At 44.4% G+C, this 18,599-nt stretch overlaps 1 protein-coding gene across 2 annotated transcripts in view; it reads right to left on the reverse strand.

Annotated features, from left to right (window-relative positions):
• Positions 1–18,599, reverse strand: part of MDN1 (midasin AAA ATPase 1) — a 902,759-nt gene that overhangs the window by 192,921 nt on the left and 691,239 nt on the right. For both annotated transcript variants that reach the window (XM_082250237.1, XM_082250236.1), the window contains exons 66-67: positions 17,134–17,369; positions 4,612–4,707 (exon numbers count right to left, since the gene is read on the reverse strand). In XM_082250237.1, the coding sequence (XP_082106363.1) occupies positions 4,612–4,707; positions 17,134–17,369 (332 nt within the window). The remainder of the gene's footprint in view (positions 1–4,611; positions 4,708–17,133; positions 17,370–18,599) is intronic.

Genomic DNA, 18,599 nt, shown 5'->3' on the forward strand with positions numbered 1-18,599 from the left:
AGAGCTTTCTTTTGGTGGTATTTGATCACCTGTGCGATTTTTTGATCATGCACTATAAACAAAAAAAGAGCATAAATTTTGAAAAAACAACATTTTTCACATTTTTTTATATGAAATTACCAAAAAATTTTTTTTTAACATTTTTGGCCAATTTGTTTTCTGCTACAAATGTTTGGTAAAAAAAAAAAAAAAAAAAAAAAAAAATCGCAATAAGCGTATTTTGATTGGTTTGCGCAAAAGTTATTGCGTTTACTAACTACGGGAAAGATTTTAATCATCTTTTTTTTTTTAACGAGTAATGGCGGCGATCTGTGATTTTTTTTTTTTGCGGGACTGCGACATTGCGGCGGACGGATCGGACCCTTGACGGACATTGACACTTTTGGGGGTACCAGTGACATTACTACAGTAATCAGTGCTATACATATGCACTGTTACTGTAAAAATTACACTGGCAGGGAAGGGGTTAACTTTATTGGAGAAGGAGGGGTTAAGTGTGTCCCTAGGGGCGTGTTTCTAACTGTGCAGGGATGTGGCTGTTCATGTAACAGCAGAGATCTACGGTCCTACATAGCAGGACCGTATGATCTCTGCTGTTACACAAGGGAGAATGACAGGCGGCTTTGTTTACATTAGCCGCCTGCCCTTTTCTCCCTCTGTAACTGACGATCGCAAGTGACCGGCGGACACCGGGTCCGCTGGTCACTCGCACGGAGGTGTCCGTGAACGAGCGGGGCGGGAGCGCGCCTCCTGCGGTGCGCGCTCGCCCCCTATTGACTCACAGGCGAGTGACGTACCGGTACATCACTTTGCCTGCAGGCGGCTGACCGCCGCAGTATATGTACTTGCGGTGGTCGGCAAGTGGTTAAACATTCTGCCTTATCCTCTCTGCTACCTTGAAAGGTGCCGTTTACAACACAATATGACAAGAAAGTACACCACTCTGCCCCACTACACCACCCATGACCCTACCCCCAATTTCCCTCGAGTAAAAGATAAAAGTGAATGTGGTCTTCAATACGTTGGCCGTACCACCAGAGAATTAAGAGTAGGGTTGAGGGAGCACATCAGTAATATAAAGAAAGGTTTTAGAAAACAGTTTATCCAATCATTTCAGGGTCCATCACAATAAAGATCCCAGCAAACTCAAATTTTGTGCAATAGATAAAATAGAAAAACCCTACCCCCCCTCTCTGATCTCTCCTATTCAGTGGGGATCCCCCCGGCCTTCCACCCCTCCCCCTATTCCCCCCCCCCCCCCCCAGTATGATGGAATCGCCTGGGAGAACAGAGAGCAGATCATCATCATGTATAAACAAAAATCTAGCCTGGACTAGACACAATAGACAGCGAAGGTAATGGGAAATATTGTGGGGGAACTATCGATTATTAATTGATTATATTAGCTAACCTTTGCTGTCATTCTATGGAATGTTTATAATGATTTTAAGTGCACCCAGCAAGCATTTTTATCCGTTTTTATCCACTTTTAGTATTTGTTTATGGTAGTATTTGTTTATGGTGGTTTTTATCCAGATTATTTTATTGTTGCACCGTTTTCCTTGTTGCAATGTCTTTATGTATATATATTTTAATTTCACGTATATATTCCAGCATTTGTATTGCACTTGCATAATCAATGTATGCCACTGCATATTACTAATGATGCCACAGAAGTGGGTGGGGTGGTGCTCCAGTCACTCCCCCCGGGGGAGGGACACTCCCACTTGGGGGTAGGGGCTGGGTCACTACCTCACTACTTAAATCAAAGAGACAGTCATGACACAGTGGCTCTGAGGAAGAGGCTAGGCCTCGAAACGCGTCAGTCATCTCATCGGTCATGGACGATCATATGGACTAAACACGGACAATTGAGCAAATCAGCTCGACACGCCTTATGTTTATCTACGTCTGTGAGTAGCCATTTTTTAATGTTACATAAATAAAGCCTTTTATTGAGGATAATGCGCTAGGTCGGTGCGCCCTTTCTTTGTTCTTTTTGCTTGTAGTACCGGTGGACGACCCCAGCCATCTGAGAAGCCATTTGTCAGTCCCGTGAGGAGTGTGGTTGAGGGGCTTGGATACCGAGCGCAGGAGAAGGGTGGTTTCACCTTATTGTTTTTTGGAGATAAAATAGAAAAACACTGGAGGGGAACCAATATGAAGAGATCCATTTCTCAGAACGAGACCCGATGGATACATAGGTTGGATAGTATGACACCTAAAGGACTGAACGTGGAACTAGATATCAATTGTTTTATCAAGGATTTTTATTATTCAATACACACATATTTATATTTTTAATATTTAATTATTTAAACTTGGTACTAATGTATTGCTATATAAATTGTACCCTAGACTCTTATTGTATGTTAGAATATAGCAGCTTTGTAGTTTTTTGCATATCGGATTTTTACATATCGAATTGGAACATGATTGTAACGTGTATGGTATATGCATAAGCCTCTCCCATAGATGTAGCATTTATGGAAGACCACTAGGGGTCAGTGTATTTCCATTACATTTAATAGCAGCGGCTGAAACTAGCATTGTCTAATACAGATTTGCATGTGTTTTTATAAGGTAGTAATTGCCTTAATAGCAATCCATCATTGATTTTAAATTTCGGCATTTTGGAATTAAATTAGCCAGCGATCGCAGTCGATTGGAGTAAGGATAGAAAGAAGGAGTGGCTGAAGAGTATAAAAAAGTCCCTAGCACGCTCAGTACGTTAGCTACAGATGACGCTGTGATTGACAGCGAAACGCGTCTAGCAATTGGCTGAGCGGACTGCCACATCACATCCGGCCGGTGGAGCGCACGCTGCGGGAGCAGCGAACCACCGTGCCTTACATGCCTGTTTGTTCATTATGTTTGTGAGTGTTTTTCTGGATTGTTCTAATAAAACTGGTTAAAATGTACTTCCCTATGGATGGTTCTTTTTTTCTCCATGAGGAAACTCTGAGATACTTTACCATCAAGGGTCGTTCCAGCGATATAAACGGATTACAAGACTATGAGGATTATATTATTACATGCTTCTTTCCAAGCGCATTGTGGTAAGTAGAAAACCACAGGGGGGTCATACCCATTTTGCACAAAAAGCACAGAAGCACTTTAATTTGCACCCGATTGGACTTTTATTGACTAAGTATGAATTTGAATTTCTATACATAATTTTTTATATATGATTTTGCGATATTTTGCACGGTATATTTAGCACTTTGATATATTGTTGCAAGTAGATTATATTTAATTTATTTACGAATTGTTTAAGCAGCGCTGCAACACTGAGTTTACATTATTTAAAGAGCACCAGCACTTTATTTGCAGCAAGCAGCTTATGATTGCACAGACACTTTTTTGAATTACACTTGTTCACTTTTTATATATTTATTCACTTATTGATTTTACATTTACCATAAGCGCGGGATTTTTTACTGTTATACATCACTCTGCCCCACTACACCACCCATGACCCTACACCCAATTTCACTCGAATAAAAGATAAAAGTTGTTTTGAATCCTGGGACATGTAGTCCCAGAAAACAAAGAAATTAGGGGCAAACTTTGAAAAGATCATTCTCCAGGCAATAAGTACAGCTGGGAACTTCGTAGGCTATATTGAATTCGTTATTTGGTGGCGGGGGGTTAACAGAACTAAAGGCGTGATCACAAGCACTCCAAGTGTACTCAGCTATGCCCGCCCTTTACATCTAAACCCTTTCATTCAAAGAAGTCAAATACTACAGTGTCTATGAAGACATGTGGATGCTTTAAAGCATGGGTGTCCAACCTTTTGGCTTCTCTGGGCCACATTGCGTGTAGAGACATTTTCTCAGGCCTCATATAAAATTTATATTATATAATTAAGGTATATAAGTAATAAAACGCTGCTGCCCCTTTCCCGCCCCCCCCCCCCCCCCCCCAGCATTAATTTACCACAACTAGAGTATGATGTCTTCCACAGCAGCCTCTGCCTACAGTTAGTTGGAAGCCGCTGTGGCCGTGCCCCCGACCCACCTTCCTTCCTCAGCAAAAAAAAAATAAATAAAATTGTCAGGGGCAGTGGGCCGCATTGCCTGCGGTTCTGGGCCGCAGGTTGGACATGCCTGCTTTAAAGGTTTGCCGTTTCCATTCAAAGATTGTGTTTCATTCATAGAAGCCGTCATACTGGTTTCTATGAATTTAGAAGTTGGGCAGAAACGGAAGGCATAGTTGGACACTTGACAAGCACTTCTGACATATCTCTGTTTTTAACCCGTCAATGTCATTTTTCATAAGATTTGAGTAGCAGGGGTGGGGGGCATTGGTAGATGAAGATTTCTGTTAAACAAGGATTCAGAAGCACAAGGGAAACATCTCAATGAAAGCCCTATCCCCCTTGGCCTTTTTTTTTTTTTTTTTTATAACTAAACCAATATTTTAAAGTCAAAATTCCTTACTTTTTCTGTATGATTTACAAAAGCCATTAACTGCATTGACCATGCTACTAGCATTTTCAGGAAGAGGTAACTGTGAGCTTACATATAGCTTCATCAGCAGTTATTTGTTCAATGATCTTTAAAAGCCAAATTTAATTTGAAGGTACAGAACTGTAGCTGCACTTACCTGAGATTTTGCTAGAAGAATCTCTAAACCGTTTAAGAATTTAGAAAGGGGGCTGGACAATGGAAATCCTTGTATTCGGTCAATTATAACGACAAGCTGCAAAAAAATACAATGCTTTAGATAAAAATATACAAGATAGTTTTAGCAGTAAAGTCTTTAGTAACCTAAAAGTCTAGTTTGTTCATAAGAATGGCCCAATTCTTATCCAAATTTCACAAGAGGTTACAACGTAGTTTTGTGTGAAAATTAGAACCCCCTGAGGTAATTTGATCATCCTGTTTGTTGGTTAAATATTTTAAAAGGCATTTACATTCAAGTCCTGATTGCAATGAACCATCTTTGGTAAAAGTTGACATTTCAATACTGCATTTACTTGGGTCTTCTATATACAAACTTTCACAACCCTTAGGCCAATTTCGCACAGAGCAGCAAGGGATCTGTGAGCATGTCTCATTTGAGTCCACTCACAACGGCAGACTTTACCAGAATCCGCAAAAAAAATCTGACATCTGATGCATGTCTTTCTATTTTAGGACTATTGACAGTTTGTCTAGCTGGACTTGCCTTGTCTAGCCCACAAATACCTGTTTGGTCTGATAATACACCTAGTGCTCAGCACCTGATAATACCCAGTCCTTACGTATTGCTTTCTGGATTGACAGCGTTGCCTCTTAAAACTCTCCTACTGTGAGCTGCAGTGTGGGTGCATGACTGGATGCAGTACTTTTAAAATAGAGGATTTTTTACTTATCTTATATATTCCATCTCTTAGGACACAGGCAGCTCATACATATACAAGAAAAACCAAGCCACGCTTGTGCAATACAAAAATGAGTAAAATACACGTTCAGTGAAACATAACACTATTTAAATAAAGTTAATGAAAAAATCTTCTTTAACTCCTTGTTGACTGAACACTGTATATATAAGGCGGCAAAGCGGCTCCTTTGTGCAGGATCGTGTACCAGTACGTGATCCTGCACTTTCAGGTATGGAGCACGCACGTGTGCCACCGGCAAGCCGCTCCCACTGATTACACACAGCAGGAGCCAATCAGCCAAGTCCACCAGTGGCAATGTAATTCGGGACCCACCGATCGTTACTGAGAGAGACAGAACGGCGGTCTACCTATGTAAACAAGGCAGATCGACGTTCTGTGAGAAGGGGAAGTAGTGATCCTGTGCGCTTCTGCTAAGTAGGAACACAGGTCTCTGCCTTGCTACAGTACAAGCATCCCAAAGCAGTTAGCAAGCCCTCCCTAGGAACACAGTAAACACTTGTGCCTGATATGTCTGCTGCAATGCTGCAGTCACGCTATAAGCTGCTGATCGCAATTACTAGTAAAAAATGTAATAAAAATTCCATAAATCTATCCCATATTAAAATACGCAGTGCCATATCGCAAAAAACTGGATTTTTGACTTACCGTAAAATCCTTTTCTCTGAAGTTCATTGACAGACGCAGCTCCATATTCTTCTTAACCACGGTGTTATGCTGTCCCCGACAAAAGTAGTACACTAGGCGGTAAAAAAAAACAAAAAACTTTACCACGCCTATGGGGCAGTCCCTGCAGGCAAACACTCACTCTGCTATAGGATTCAGTTTTGTTGCAAGCAGTGTCAGAGGTAAATAACCCCAACCCACTCAGAAATAGAGGGGCAGGTGCTGCATCTGTCAATGAACTTCAGAGAAAAGGATTTCATGGTAAGTCAAAAATCCAGTGTTCTCCATCGTTCATTGACAGACACAGCTCCATATTCTTCTTAACCATTTTTGTATGAGGGGTGGGAAAACAACGCAGAGAAAGAACGTAATTCCCCAATTCCCCAAAGGCAAAACTTAGCCAACCAGTGAACATGGAGCTCAACCAGGAACAACTGGAGCTCACCTAGAAAACCTACACCCTCAAAGAGAAAAAAATTGCTCTTTTAACAAAACCTTGCGGCCAAAAGAAGCATCCGAGGATGCCAACACATCTACTTTGTAGAATTTAGTGAACGTGTGCACAGACGACCGAGTTGCCACCTTGCAAGCTTGCATTACTGATGTCTCATGGCGAAAAGCCCAAGAAGCACTCAGTGCCCTAGTAGAATGTGCCTTCACAGGGAAATGTGGAATCTTACCCTTCAGTGAATAAGCTTGTACTACCATCTGCCTGATCCATCTGGATATGGTTGCAGCAGACACAGCCAATCCCTTTTGAGGTTCTTTCGTGAGGACAAAGTCTGATTTCCTGAAAGATTCAGTAGCCACCAGGTAAACCCTAATTGCCCGAATCACATTCAAAGAATGCAAGGCAATTTCCTTGGGATGTTTGGGCTTAGGACCGAGTGAAGGCACAACAATGTCTTCATTCAAATGCAAATCATAAACCATCTTAGGAAGAAATGACTGTATAGGACGAAGTACCACTTTATCTCTGTGGACCACCAGATAAGGAGAACGGCAGGATAGCGCCGCCAATTCAGATACTCTGCGAGCAGAGGTAATAGCCACCAAAAAGGCTACCTTCTGTGACAGTGTAAGCAGAGGAATCTCCCCAAGTTATAAAAGAGGTTTTTGAAGAACAGACAATAACAAGTTAAGATCCCACAGGAGAAGCCACATGACAAACTTCCTGGATAAAAGTGCGAAACAAAGAATGCGTAGCTAAAGGGCATAGATTTTCTAGCCTTCAACAGTGTAGGTATCACTAAGTCAGAAAGACCCCTATCCTTCAATACCTGGCTTTCAACAGCCATGCCGTTAAAGCCAGCGACTGTAAACCAGCATGGAAGATCGGCCCTTGAGACAACAGATCTTCCCTGAGAGGAAGTCTCCAAGGAGCATCGGCGACCAACCTTACCAGATCTGCGTACCAAAACCGGCGAGACCAGTGTGGGGCCAACAGAATGACTGGAATCTCTTCCATCTCTATTCTGCACAGAAGCCTCGGCAGAAGTTTCAGCAGAGGAAATGCATAGTACAGCCGATATGGACCCCAAGGAGCCACCTCCCGTCTGGCGTCGGCCAGAGGATCCCGAAACCTGGCTACAAACCTCTGTACCTCCTCGTTGAGCCAAGAAACTAACAGGCCTACATCAGGTGTCCCCCATGTGAACAGGTGGAACACCTCTGGGTGCAGAGAACATAACCCCTGATCCAACACCCAACGACTCAAGTAATCCGCCTGCCAGTTCTCCACTCTGGGTACATGCATGGTGGAGTGGGCTGGAACACAATTTTCTTCCTATATTAAGATCTCGGCCACCAGGACACTCTTGGTGCCCCCTTTAGGATTGACAAACTACGGCCATGGCATTGTCTGTTTGAATCCAAACTAGACAACCCTGCAGACGATTTGTCCAGTGACTCAAAGCTTTATCTCTCTGTGTTCCAGAATTTTGTTTGGAAGTCTGGACTCTTCCAGGTGCCCAGAGCACACAGCTTTCCCAGACAGGCTGCCATCCGTGGATACCACGGTTCAATACAATGGAAGGAAGGACTTGCTTTGACGCAGGGCAAAGGAACGGAGCGCCACCACAGAGGAACACTTCTTGCGTTTTGACTCAACCGAACCAGATTGTCCAAAGATTTTGGATCCTTGTTCCACTTGACAAGAATACCCCTTTGCAGAAGTTTTGTGTGGAACTGAGCAAATGGAACCGACCCGAAGGTAGGCACCATCAGGCCTAGAGCTCGCATGCAAGTCCGCATCGCCCTCTGCAACTTTGCAGCTTTTCCTGGGGAAAGAAACACACTCGCAGTGGCCGAGTCCAGAGTCAGTCCAAGAGAAACCATTTTGGAGGCTGGGACTAGGGCTGCCACGACGCGTCGACGTAGTCGACTACAAAAAATCGTCGACGTGCGTGAAAAGCGTCGACACGTCAACGCGTGACGTCACACGCCCCCTGGCCGGCCGCCGCGCCGCTTGAAGCATTGCCGGCCGGGTGAAATTCCCCCGCCGGGCTCTGTCGGAGACAAGAGGTGAGCGCTGACCCTCTCCAGCACCCCTGTACTCCCTGTACTGCCACAGCTTCTGCCGCAACACATTCGCCATCCTCCCCGATCACCCAGCTACTTAGACATGTCACATGTGCGGAGCTACACCGGCTTGTAATGGCCTGTACTAGGTGGGAGGGCTTACTAGGGGGGTCTGTACTGGGAGGGGGGGGCTTACTAAGTGGTCTGTACAGTACAGACCACTAAGTAAGCCCCCCTCCCAGTACAGACCCCCCAGTAAGCCCTTCCACCCAGTACAGACCGCTTAGTAAGCCCCCCCTCCCAGTGCAGACCCCTCAGTAAGCCCTCCCACCTAGTACAGTCTGTACTGGGTGGGAGGGCTTACTGAGGGGTCTGCAGTGGGAGGGGGGCTTACTAAGGGGTCTGTACTAGGTTGGAGGGCTTACTGAGGGGTCTGTACTAGTGTACTGGGAGGGGGGCTTACTAAGTGGTCTGTACAGTACAGACCACTTAGTAAGCCCCCCTTCCAGTGCAGACCCCTCAGTAAGCCCTCCCACCCAGTACAGACCCCTCAGTAAGCCCCCCCTCCCAGTGCAGACCCCTCAGTAAGCCCTCCCACCCAGTACAGACCACTTAGTAAGCCCCCCCCCCAGTGCAGACCCCTCAGTAAGCCCTGTACTAGGTGGGAGGGCTTACTGAGGGGTCTGCACTGGGAGGGGGGGCTTACTAAGGGGTCTGTACTGGGTGGGAGGGCTTACTGGGGGGTCTGTACTGGGAGGGGGGCTTAGTAAGTAGTCTGTACTAGGTGGGAGGGCTTACTGAGGGGTCTGTACTGGGAGGGGGGGCTTAGTAAGTGGTCTGTACTAGGTGAGAGGGCTTACTGAGGGGTCTGTACTGGGAGGGGGGGGGCTTAGTAAGTGGTCTGTACTGGGTGAGAGGGCTTAGTAAGTGGTCTGTACTGGGTGAGAGGGCTTACTGAGGGGTCTGTACTGGGAGGGGGGGGGCTTAGTAAGTGGTCTGTACTGGGTGAGAGGGCTTACTGAGGGGTCTGTACTGGGTGAGAGGGCTTAGTAAGTGGTCTGTACTAGGTGGGAGGGCTTACTGTGGGGTCTGTACTGGGAGGGGGCTTACTGAGGGGTCTGTATTAATTACAGGATTAATTAGCTAATCAAAAAAACACTAAATTAAGCAAAAAAAATAAAATAAAAATAATCGTTAGATTAGTCGACTAATCGTAAAAATAATCGATAGATTAGTCGACAGACAAATTAATCGTTAGTTGCAGCCCTAGCTGGGACCAGAGCAGATTTTCTGAAATTGATGGTCCAACCAAACTCTTGCAGAGAGTCCATACAGTGATTGACAGATCGCCCACTAGAACTGAGTGGGAGTCTGCTCTTAAGAGGAGATCATCTAGGTACCCCAGTACCGCAATTCCCCGCTGTCACAGTAATGCCAATACCGGAGCCAACACATTGGTGAATACCCTGGGGGACAGAGGAAAGACCGAAGTTTAACGCCACAAATTAATAATGCTCTTCTCCTACAGCGAAGAGAAGAAAAAGCTAGAGTCCAGCGTAAATAGGGATGTGCAGATATGCATCCTCAATCTAGATAGAGGCCAAAAAGTCCCCTTGGTGTAGTAACGCCACTACCTTGCGAATGGACTCCATTCAAAACCTCTGTACCCGCACTTAGCAATTCAGAGCCTTAAGGTCCAGAATTGGACGCACTTTCCCTTCTTTCCTGGGAACAGTAAACCGGTTTGAATAAAACCCTTGAAAGCGCTCCCGAGAGGGAACAGGCACAATCACCCATTGCGACAGCAGATCTGGTACCGCCTCTTGTAGATCCCTTAACCGATCTGAAGATAGGCGTAGATTGGACGGGAAGAATCTGTCCGACGGTCTGGACCTGAATTCGATCTTGTAACCCGATCAGAGCAGCTCATGGGCCCATTTGTCCTGAATCAACGAGGTCCCTGGTTCCGGATGGAAAAGGAAGACGTCCCCCCCCACCCCAGATACAGGTGGGGGCATCCCTTCATGCAGACAACTCTGTCCAAAGATCTTGAGGGGCCTGTTCTCAGCTTACCCGACCACGTCTTCTTGGGAACCCCCAGATGACCTAAATGGCTTAGGTCCTTTCTCCTGCGTGCCGAAGGCACGAAGGTGCCGCTTGTGCGCTGAAAAAGAAGGGCCCATCTATTATGATTTGCCCTTAGCGGATAGAGGAAGAGGACTCTTCGCACCTGTGAGTCCTTTGATCAGTTCATCCAACAAAGACCCAAATAGGCGGACCCCCGTAAAGGGGAGATCCGATAGAGCCTTTTTGGAAGCCTGGTCTGCAGACCAGCTTTTCAGCCACACCATGCGTGGTTACCCTTAATGTGTTTAGAACAACTCCACTGACTCACGACAATTTTGTCAAGGCGGGAAAGGGGAGTACCTTTGCCGTTTTTCGGGGATCTGCGGGCCCCGAGGGGACTGGCGCCCCACCCATGTTAACATTTTCTGCACCGATACAATCAGTGCATCCAGCAGCGCCCTTGCATGCACATGTGCAGAAAAGGAATCCTCCTCACCGCAGAGCAACTGAAGTGCGTGGATGCAGACCCAGTAGAGTCGCTATATGCTAAGCTCACCCTGAGAATATAACCAGCAGGGGAGGTTACCGACCACAGTCCCGCAAGGAGACGCTGGATGAAGTTCCACAAAAAGACATTGATTAGACCAAAGGGTCGCCCACCATAAATGATATAAAAGGACATAACCCCCTATAAAGGGAAAGAGGGGGCCCGTCGTGACGCAGACGAGCAGGCAGAGTACCCCCCCACACAACGCCCCCCAGTTCAAGGGGTGCCCACGTCACAGCCCCCCAGATGACTGTCCCAGGGACACGGGGGGGGTTAGCATCACTCACCATACCACGGGCTCCACTCCGATACGGATCACCTCCCACCCTGAGTGGGGGTGCCGTCAGCCAAGGGGGTAAAGTGCAACACAGGGCGTTCCAGGTTGATGCGTCCAGGCGAAGAAAGCTCTCTGCAGGCTCGTCCCCATCCGCCGGGGCACTGTCGTGGCGAGGCCTGGGCAGACCATAACCTGTGCATGCTCGCTGGCTGGGACACCATAAGGATCTAGATTATCCAGTGTGAGGCCCAGCCCGGCTGTCTCTTGTAGTTCTCCAGGAGGATCCCCCTGACTAACTAGCGATAGTGAGTGAGGAAACTATCGACTGTCAGAAGACTAAGAGAAAAGAGCAAACATTTTGAAAAAAAAAAAACACATTGTTTTAATTTCCATCATAAAATTTGAAAACTTGTATTTTTTTTTTCTCATAAATTTGGGCCAAAATTTATACTGCTACATATCTTTGGTAAAAATAACCCAAATTAGTGGATATTATTTAGTATGTGTGAAAGTTTTAGTCTACAAGCTATGGTGCCAATCATTAAAAATTGATGACACCTAATCATACCTGATGTACCGACGGGCCTATCTCATTTCTTGAGGCCCTGAAATGTTAGGACAGTACAAGAGCCCCCAAAATGACCCCTTTTTGGAAATTAGACATTCCAGGGTATTTAGTAGGGGCCATGGTGAATTTGTTTTTTTGAAATTGTAATTTTTTCCCACAATTCTTGGGAAAATATATATATATATATATATATATATATATATATATATATAATTTTCTTTTCTTTTTTTTTTTTTTTTACACAAAATCGTCATAAGTTACTTCTCACACACAGTATAAGCATACTTGCAATTAAACCCCAAAATACATTCTGCTACTCCTCCCGAGTATGGCAATACCACATGCGTGGGACTTTTACACAGCCTGGTCACATACAGAGGCCCAACATGCAAGAAGCACCGTCCGCTGTTCTAGGAGAAAAAATGATGCATAATTTCCTAACGACCTAACACACTTTTGAAGGCCCTGGAGCACCAGGACAATCGAATTACCCACAAAATTACCCCATTTTGGAAAACAAACACCCCAACGTATATTCTATGAGGCATTATGAGTCTTTTGAACATTTTTTTTCCACAAGTTTCTGGAAAATGTGGAAAGAAAAGGAACACTTTTTTTTGTTTTACACAAAGTTGTCAATTTATAAGATATTTCTAACACATAGCATGTACATAGCAAAAATGACACTCCAAAATACATTCTGCTACTGCACCTGAGCATGGCAATACCACGTGTGAGACTTTTGCACAGCCTGGCAACATACAGAGGCCCAACATCCAAGTAGCACCTTCAGGCGTTCTAGGAGCATAAATTTCACATCTAATTTAATTCTTACCTATCACACTTTTGATGGCCCTGGAGCACCAGGACAATGGAAACTCCCACAAAATGACCCATTTTGGAAAGCAAACACCCCAACACAATCTATGAGGCATGGGAGACATCAAGTACTCTGATGAGATGCAGATAGGTACTAGGGTACTCCGATGGGCTGGTGACAGATACTTTGATGGGCTGGTGACAGGTCCTATTTGGGGGGGATTAATGTGTTTTGGAGTGTACTGTAGGCGGTGACTAGCTGTTACCACAATCTCCTCCTCACACAAGATCGGTGAGTGAGGAGGAGAGCCCGGTAACAGCTAGTTGCCGTGGTTTATTGACATTCTGTGACTGGCTGTGATTGGACACAGCCAGGCACGTGGTAAAGAGCCAATTTCATTAATTCTTTACCCTGATTGGGGATGGACTGTGTCAGAGTGACAATCTCCATCCACTATCGCCGCTCTGCGTGCCCACAAGGACAATGCATGTGGCCGGCTGTGATTGGACACAAGCGGTCACGTGGTAAAGCGTCATTTTTTATTGGCTCTTTACAATGATCAGGGATGGGCTGTGTCCCTAGGTACACACCTCATCCCCGATCACAGCGTTGCAGGGACGGCTGGAGAGCGAATTTTTAGGTTGAATACCTAGCCAAAGGCTCGAAGAAACTGAATTGCCTTTCGGACATTTGCTGAGAGCTGCAAGGGAGGTTAGTTCTTCAGAAGATTGTCTGGATAGCTTGTCACCTGGATGCCATGAGTTCTGATCAGGCAAGCAAGGGTGGCAAGATATTTGTGAACAACCTAGGAGCAAAGGCAAAAGGCAGTGTGACAAATGTGTCTTCTGCTACTGCAAAGCACAGAGATTGATGAGGTGGGTAAATAGGAACATGCAAGTAAGCACCCTAGATTTCCACAGAGGTCATGTGTTCCTCCATGCTTCAGAGAGGCTATTAATGACCTTGCAGGTTCCATAAAAAAAAAAAAAGAAAACCTTTGAAATCTGAATATAAATGCATTTATTGAGGGATTTTGAATCCAGGATAGGATGGGGTACCTCTGAGTTTTGGCACTGCAGACAGGTTGGAGTGGAATCCCTTGAATCTGTCCTGTGGCGGTACTAGTATAACTCCATTTGACCTCCCAAGAGCTGGTTTTGAGCTTTTTGCAAAACTAAGTGTCTGAGGCAGTTTTTTGTTGATTTGAAAGAAGAAAGGTGGTGAGGTGGTAAAGTTTTCTCTTCTACCTTTTTGAAACCATTTAAACTCACAGGTCTGGGACAGAAGAAAGATGCAAACTCTTAACAGATGTCCCCCTGCTCTTAAGTGTGAGGGGACCCCTTTATTGTGGGGAGGGCCGTGGAGGGGACTTGCTGACCTTTGTTATTAAAGCTTGTGCTGAAAGGGCTGAAATTCAGTTCTGAGGTTGAAGCTTGGGTAGGGCGTGGAGGCACTCGGCATTCAAAAGAGCCAAAAGCTCCTAAGTAGAGGAGTTTTGTTACAATCTCTGAGGAAGCAAAATTCCCCTCCTGTTAGCTATTTTAAAAAACAGACATCTTCCTTCGATCCTGACTGGTCTACCAGTTCCTGCTGCTGAAAAACATCCACCCCATAGCATGCCACCACCATGCTTCACTGTAAGGATGGTATTGGCCAGGTGATTAACGATGCTTGAATTTCTCCAGACACGACTCTTGCCATTCAGGCCAAAAAGGTAAATCTTTGTTTCATCAGACCAGAGAATTTAGTTTCTCATGGTCAGAGTCCTTCAGGTGCCTTTTGGCACACTGCAGGTGGGCTGTCATGTGCCTTTTACTGAGGAGTGGCTTCCGTCTGGCCGCTCTACCATACAGGCCTGATTGATGGAGTGCTGCAGAGATGGTTGTTCTTCTGGAAGATTCTCCTCTCTCCACAGAGAAATGCTGGAGCTCTGTCAGCGTGACCATTGGGTTCTTGGTCACCTCACTAAGGCCCTTCTCCCCCGATTGCTCAGTTTGGCCAGACAGCCCGCTCTAGGAAAAGTCCTGGTGGTTCCAAACTTCCTCCATTTACGGATGACGAGGCCACTGTGCTCATAAGAACCTTTAATGCTGAAGAAATGTTTCTGTACAATTCGCCAGTTGTGCCGCGATACAATCCATGCTTGGAGGTCTACAGACAATTCCTTCGACTTCATGTCTTGGTTTGTGCTCTGACATGCAGAGTTAACTGTGGGACCTTATATAGATAAGTGTGGGCCTTTCCAAATCATGTCCAATCAACTGAGTTTAACACAGGTGGACTGTGATCAAGTTGTAGAAACATCTCAAAGATGATCAGTGGAAACAGGATGCACCTGAGCTCAATTTTAAGTGTCATGACAAAGGCTACGAATACTTATGTACATGTGATTTTTTTTGTTTTTTTTAAATAAATTTGCAAAGATTTTAAACAAACCTCTTTCAGGTTGTCATTATGGGGTATTGTTTGTAGCATTTTGAGGAAAATAAAAAATGTAATCCATTTTGGAATAAGGCTGTAACATAAAATATGTAAAAAGTGAAGCGCTGTGTATACTTTCTGGATGCACTGTATCTTTTGATTTAGCAACAGTCCAAGTTATGTTTGATATTATAATTATTGGGTCAAAATGCTTGTTTGGAGCTACCTCGCCAAACCAGTAAGCTTATTTGAAGACTTTCTTCATTGAACTGTTTGAGATGCCCTAGGGTTCCAATGCTTGCTCAAACTTTTTTCTAAGATAAGGTGGTACACAGCATGAGATCTAAGCCTAATTGCTTTAAGCCAAAGAATGCTCACACTAATGAAGAGAAACCGCATTGGGAGAACCCTGAATCAAACACTGATGTAGAACTGGTCTACTTGATCCACCCAGTGTTATATACCACTGCTTATTAAGCCACTTTATAAATTTGAACAGGTCCAGCAAATCTAGGCACTCTTGAGGTGCTTCCAATCCTCACAGAAGAATACCTCAGTGAAGGTTTAATTAAATGGTTTTTGCATCTGGAGGGTAAGGCTCCTGTTTCCAGTAGTGGGTCTCTCAAAGCGCCAAAACTGCCTCTGTAGGGGACAGGAGCACATTTAGAACCTCAGTGGCCAGAACCAGCAAGGAACTTCAAGTGATCGCAAAAAAACAACAACATCCAATGCTGCAGCTGTCCTATCCAGCTCTAAGAAAGGAGAACTGAGCAATCAAATGACCACCGACTGGGATTTTCAGCGTTCAGATTGATAACTGAGCAGACAGCTTGTAGCCGGTGAGGGAACAAAGTCACTGGACATGAGTTGGAATGTTTAGAAAATTGGAGTTCCATGTGGCTCTTTAGCAAAACCGCAGCAGGGTGATGGTTCCTTGACGAACTGTAGGAAAAAGCAAAGCACGCATGTACATTACACCCCACCCAGCAGAAAAAGTGCTCAGTCCCTTAGCATTAATCCTTGCCATGGTAGAACACACAGAAAGTGGGAAATCTAAAGGTGCTTAGAGGTCCAACAATGACCGCCTCCAGTGATCAGCCTAACTGCTCTTCCAAACGTGAATCTGGGGAAATAGTATCTGAGCTGCTAAGAGCTTTGAAGGGGTACTAGTCCTCAGGCCCCTGCTGTGAGTGCTGGCTTGGGAAGGAGCTTGTCCTGGCTCTAGACATCAATGTGTAGTGAAGTAGATGTCCCTGTAGCCACACATCGAAGACGACCCACTAGTTATGGTGTATAGCAACCTCACCCTGGGCTCCAACCAGGCCACACCCACAACATATTTCCATCTCCCCCTTTGGGGCTTAATGGGGATTATGATTCCTCTTCTAAACTGGGTCCTCCAAGACACAGCAAGCGCAGGGAAAATGGCAATGGCTCTGAACATAGAAATCGCTTCATAACTAACTTCTTATTCAGAACAAAGTCTAGAAAGCTCATTACATGAAATAAAGAGCCTAAAGGGGTCACTCTTCTAGGCTAGCCTGCAATGTCCAGTCCAACAGGGTCTAAACTTTGGCACTTGAAAATTGGCCTGAGGAATAGTCCCTACTGCTGCAACTGTAGGGACCAGGTGAAGTAGCATTGTAGCGAAGAAATTTGATTAAAAGTAAACAAATAAAAATATGCTTGCACAGCAATGGTTAGTATTTTCCAAGCCGATCAGCATACTTCTTTAGACAGCAATATAACCTTTCAGTATATGACGTCCTGTGTCCCTCAATGTACGAGAAAGAAAAATTATGTTCAAATCATTTTTGACATTAGTAAAGCTAATGTTTTGCCAGCAAGTCCCTCTCACCTGAACCAAAGCAGGATGTTCTGGCCATTCTTCCAGCTGCTTGTTTATCTCTACGATGAAATTATTAAGCACAAGGTGACAACTTCTGACCTGCTCGATATTAGGATGCTGATAGAAGTCATAAGGACCATCTTGCTGCAATTTAAGTTCTGAGGAAGTGTTTCCAGATATTGTGTTCTGAAGTAGAGTACTAGCCAGCAAATGGCTTCCCAGAAGATTATCATTCACTTCAGAGCCTAGAAACAAAACAATGAAAAACAAATTATGCCATTGACGGGAAAATGTATTTAAAAAGACCTATCAAGTTTGAAGACAACTATAGGTTTGTGCGTGCAGTTATTTAAAAATGCAGGGTAATTGGTGATTTTTCTCATCTGTGTCCCTAGTCTTATGATGCTACATTGTAGAGTGCTGAGCAAAGGCCTTCAAGTATTAGCTCTGTTTAAAGGATAAGTTCATCTTTCATTAAAGGTTATGAATGCACCGGCCCCCTGCTCTGCCAGCTAGCAGGTGTTCTCCATTCGCTTGCTGTCAAAATTTAAAAAAAGTAGCCGTGCGGGGGTTTTACCCACCCAGTCGCGTCACTCAGTCATTCACTGCGGTAGTTCATTCATTCTCCCTGTCAGCATGTATTGGCTTCCTCGTATGAGGAAGCCTAATCATGGACAGGTCTGCAGGAGACCTGCATGGCATCAGCTATCTTCTGATCGCTGGTGCAATGCTTTATAGGCTCCTGCAATAAAAAAAAAATACAAAGTAAAATAAATTAAAAATACATTTGTTTACCTGCAAAAATATTTGCATTTATTTATTTTAAAAGGTTAACTTATCCTTTAAGTAAACCAATAGTAAAGGACATATGGGGGTTACCACAGATAGCCTCCTTTTTTAATTTCTAGGCTCCAGCTAGTCTGAAATTGCTTTGTCATTGGTTTCAGTGGATTCTAAGTCACCGAGTTATAACAAAATAAAATGTTCGTGAAGTCAAAAAAAATGCAGAATTTCTAATCTGCAGATCTTTTCTAGGTTATTACCTCCAAGTACTGAGTACAAGAGGGTCAAGCACGAAAGCCAGGCAGCTTGAACCCACAAAGTCAGCAATGGAAGCCAATTGCTCTAAAAACAGGTTTTCTTTAAACTGTAGAATTTTTTATATGTAGAATTACCAAATCAGCACTGGGTTCTGAAGTCTGAAGGGACCTTTTATATAACATACACTGGGATCGAGAATAAACAGAGACATGTTAAATCACCAAATCCTATCACATCTTTTAAGGTAATACACAAATCAATGTTTTCCAATGTAAAGACTACTTTTCATATGTAGCCATTCAACATAAATTTAATTTTCCCTCATGTTTGTTTGTCAATGTTTAAAATAATCTTACAATGACATGGGAAAACCTAAAAAAGATCAAAGACTATACAACTTTCTGCGTGTTTGATACTGCTCAGCAGTGGCAGCA

Source organism: Pelophylax lessonae, assembly GCF_965119305.1.
Source record: "Pelophylax lessonae genome assembly, chromosome: 3".
In the NCBI taxonomy this organism is placed as follows: domain Eukaryota; kingdom Metazoa; phylum Chordata; class Amphibia; order Anura; family Ranidae; genus Pelophylax; species Pelophylax lessonae.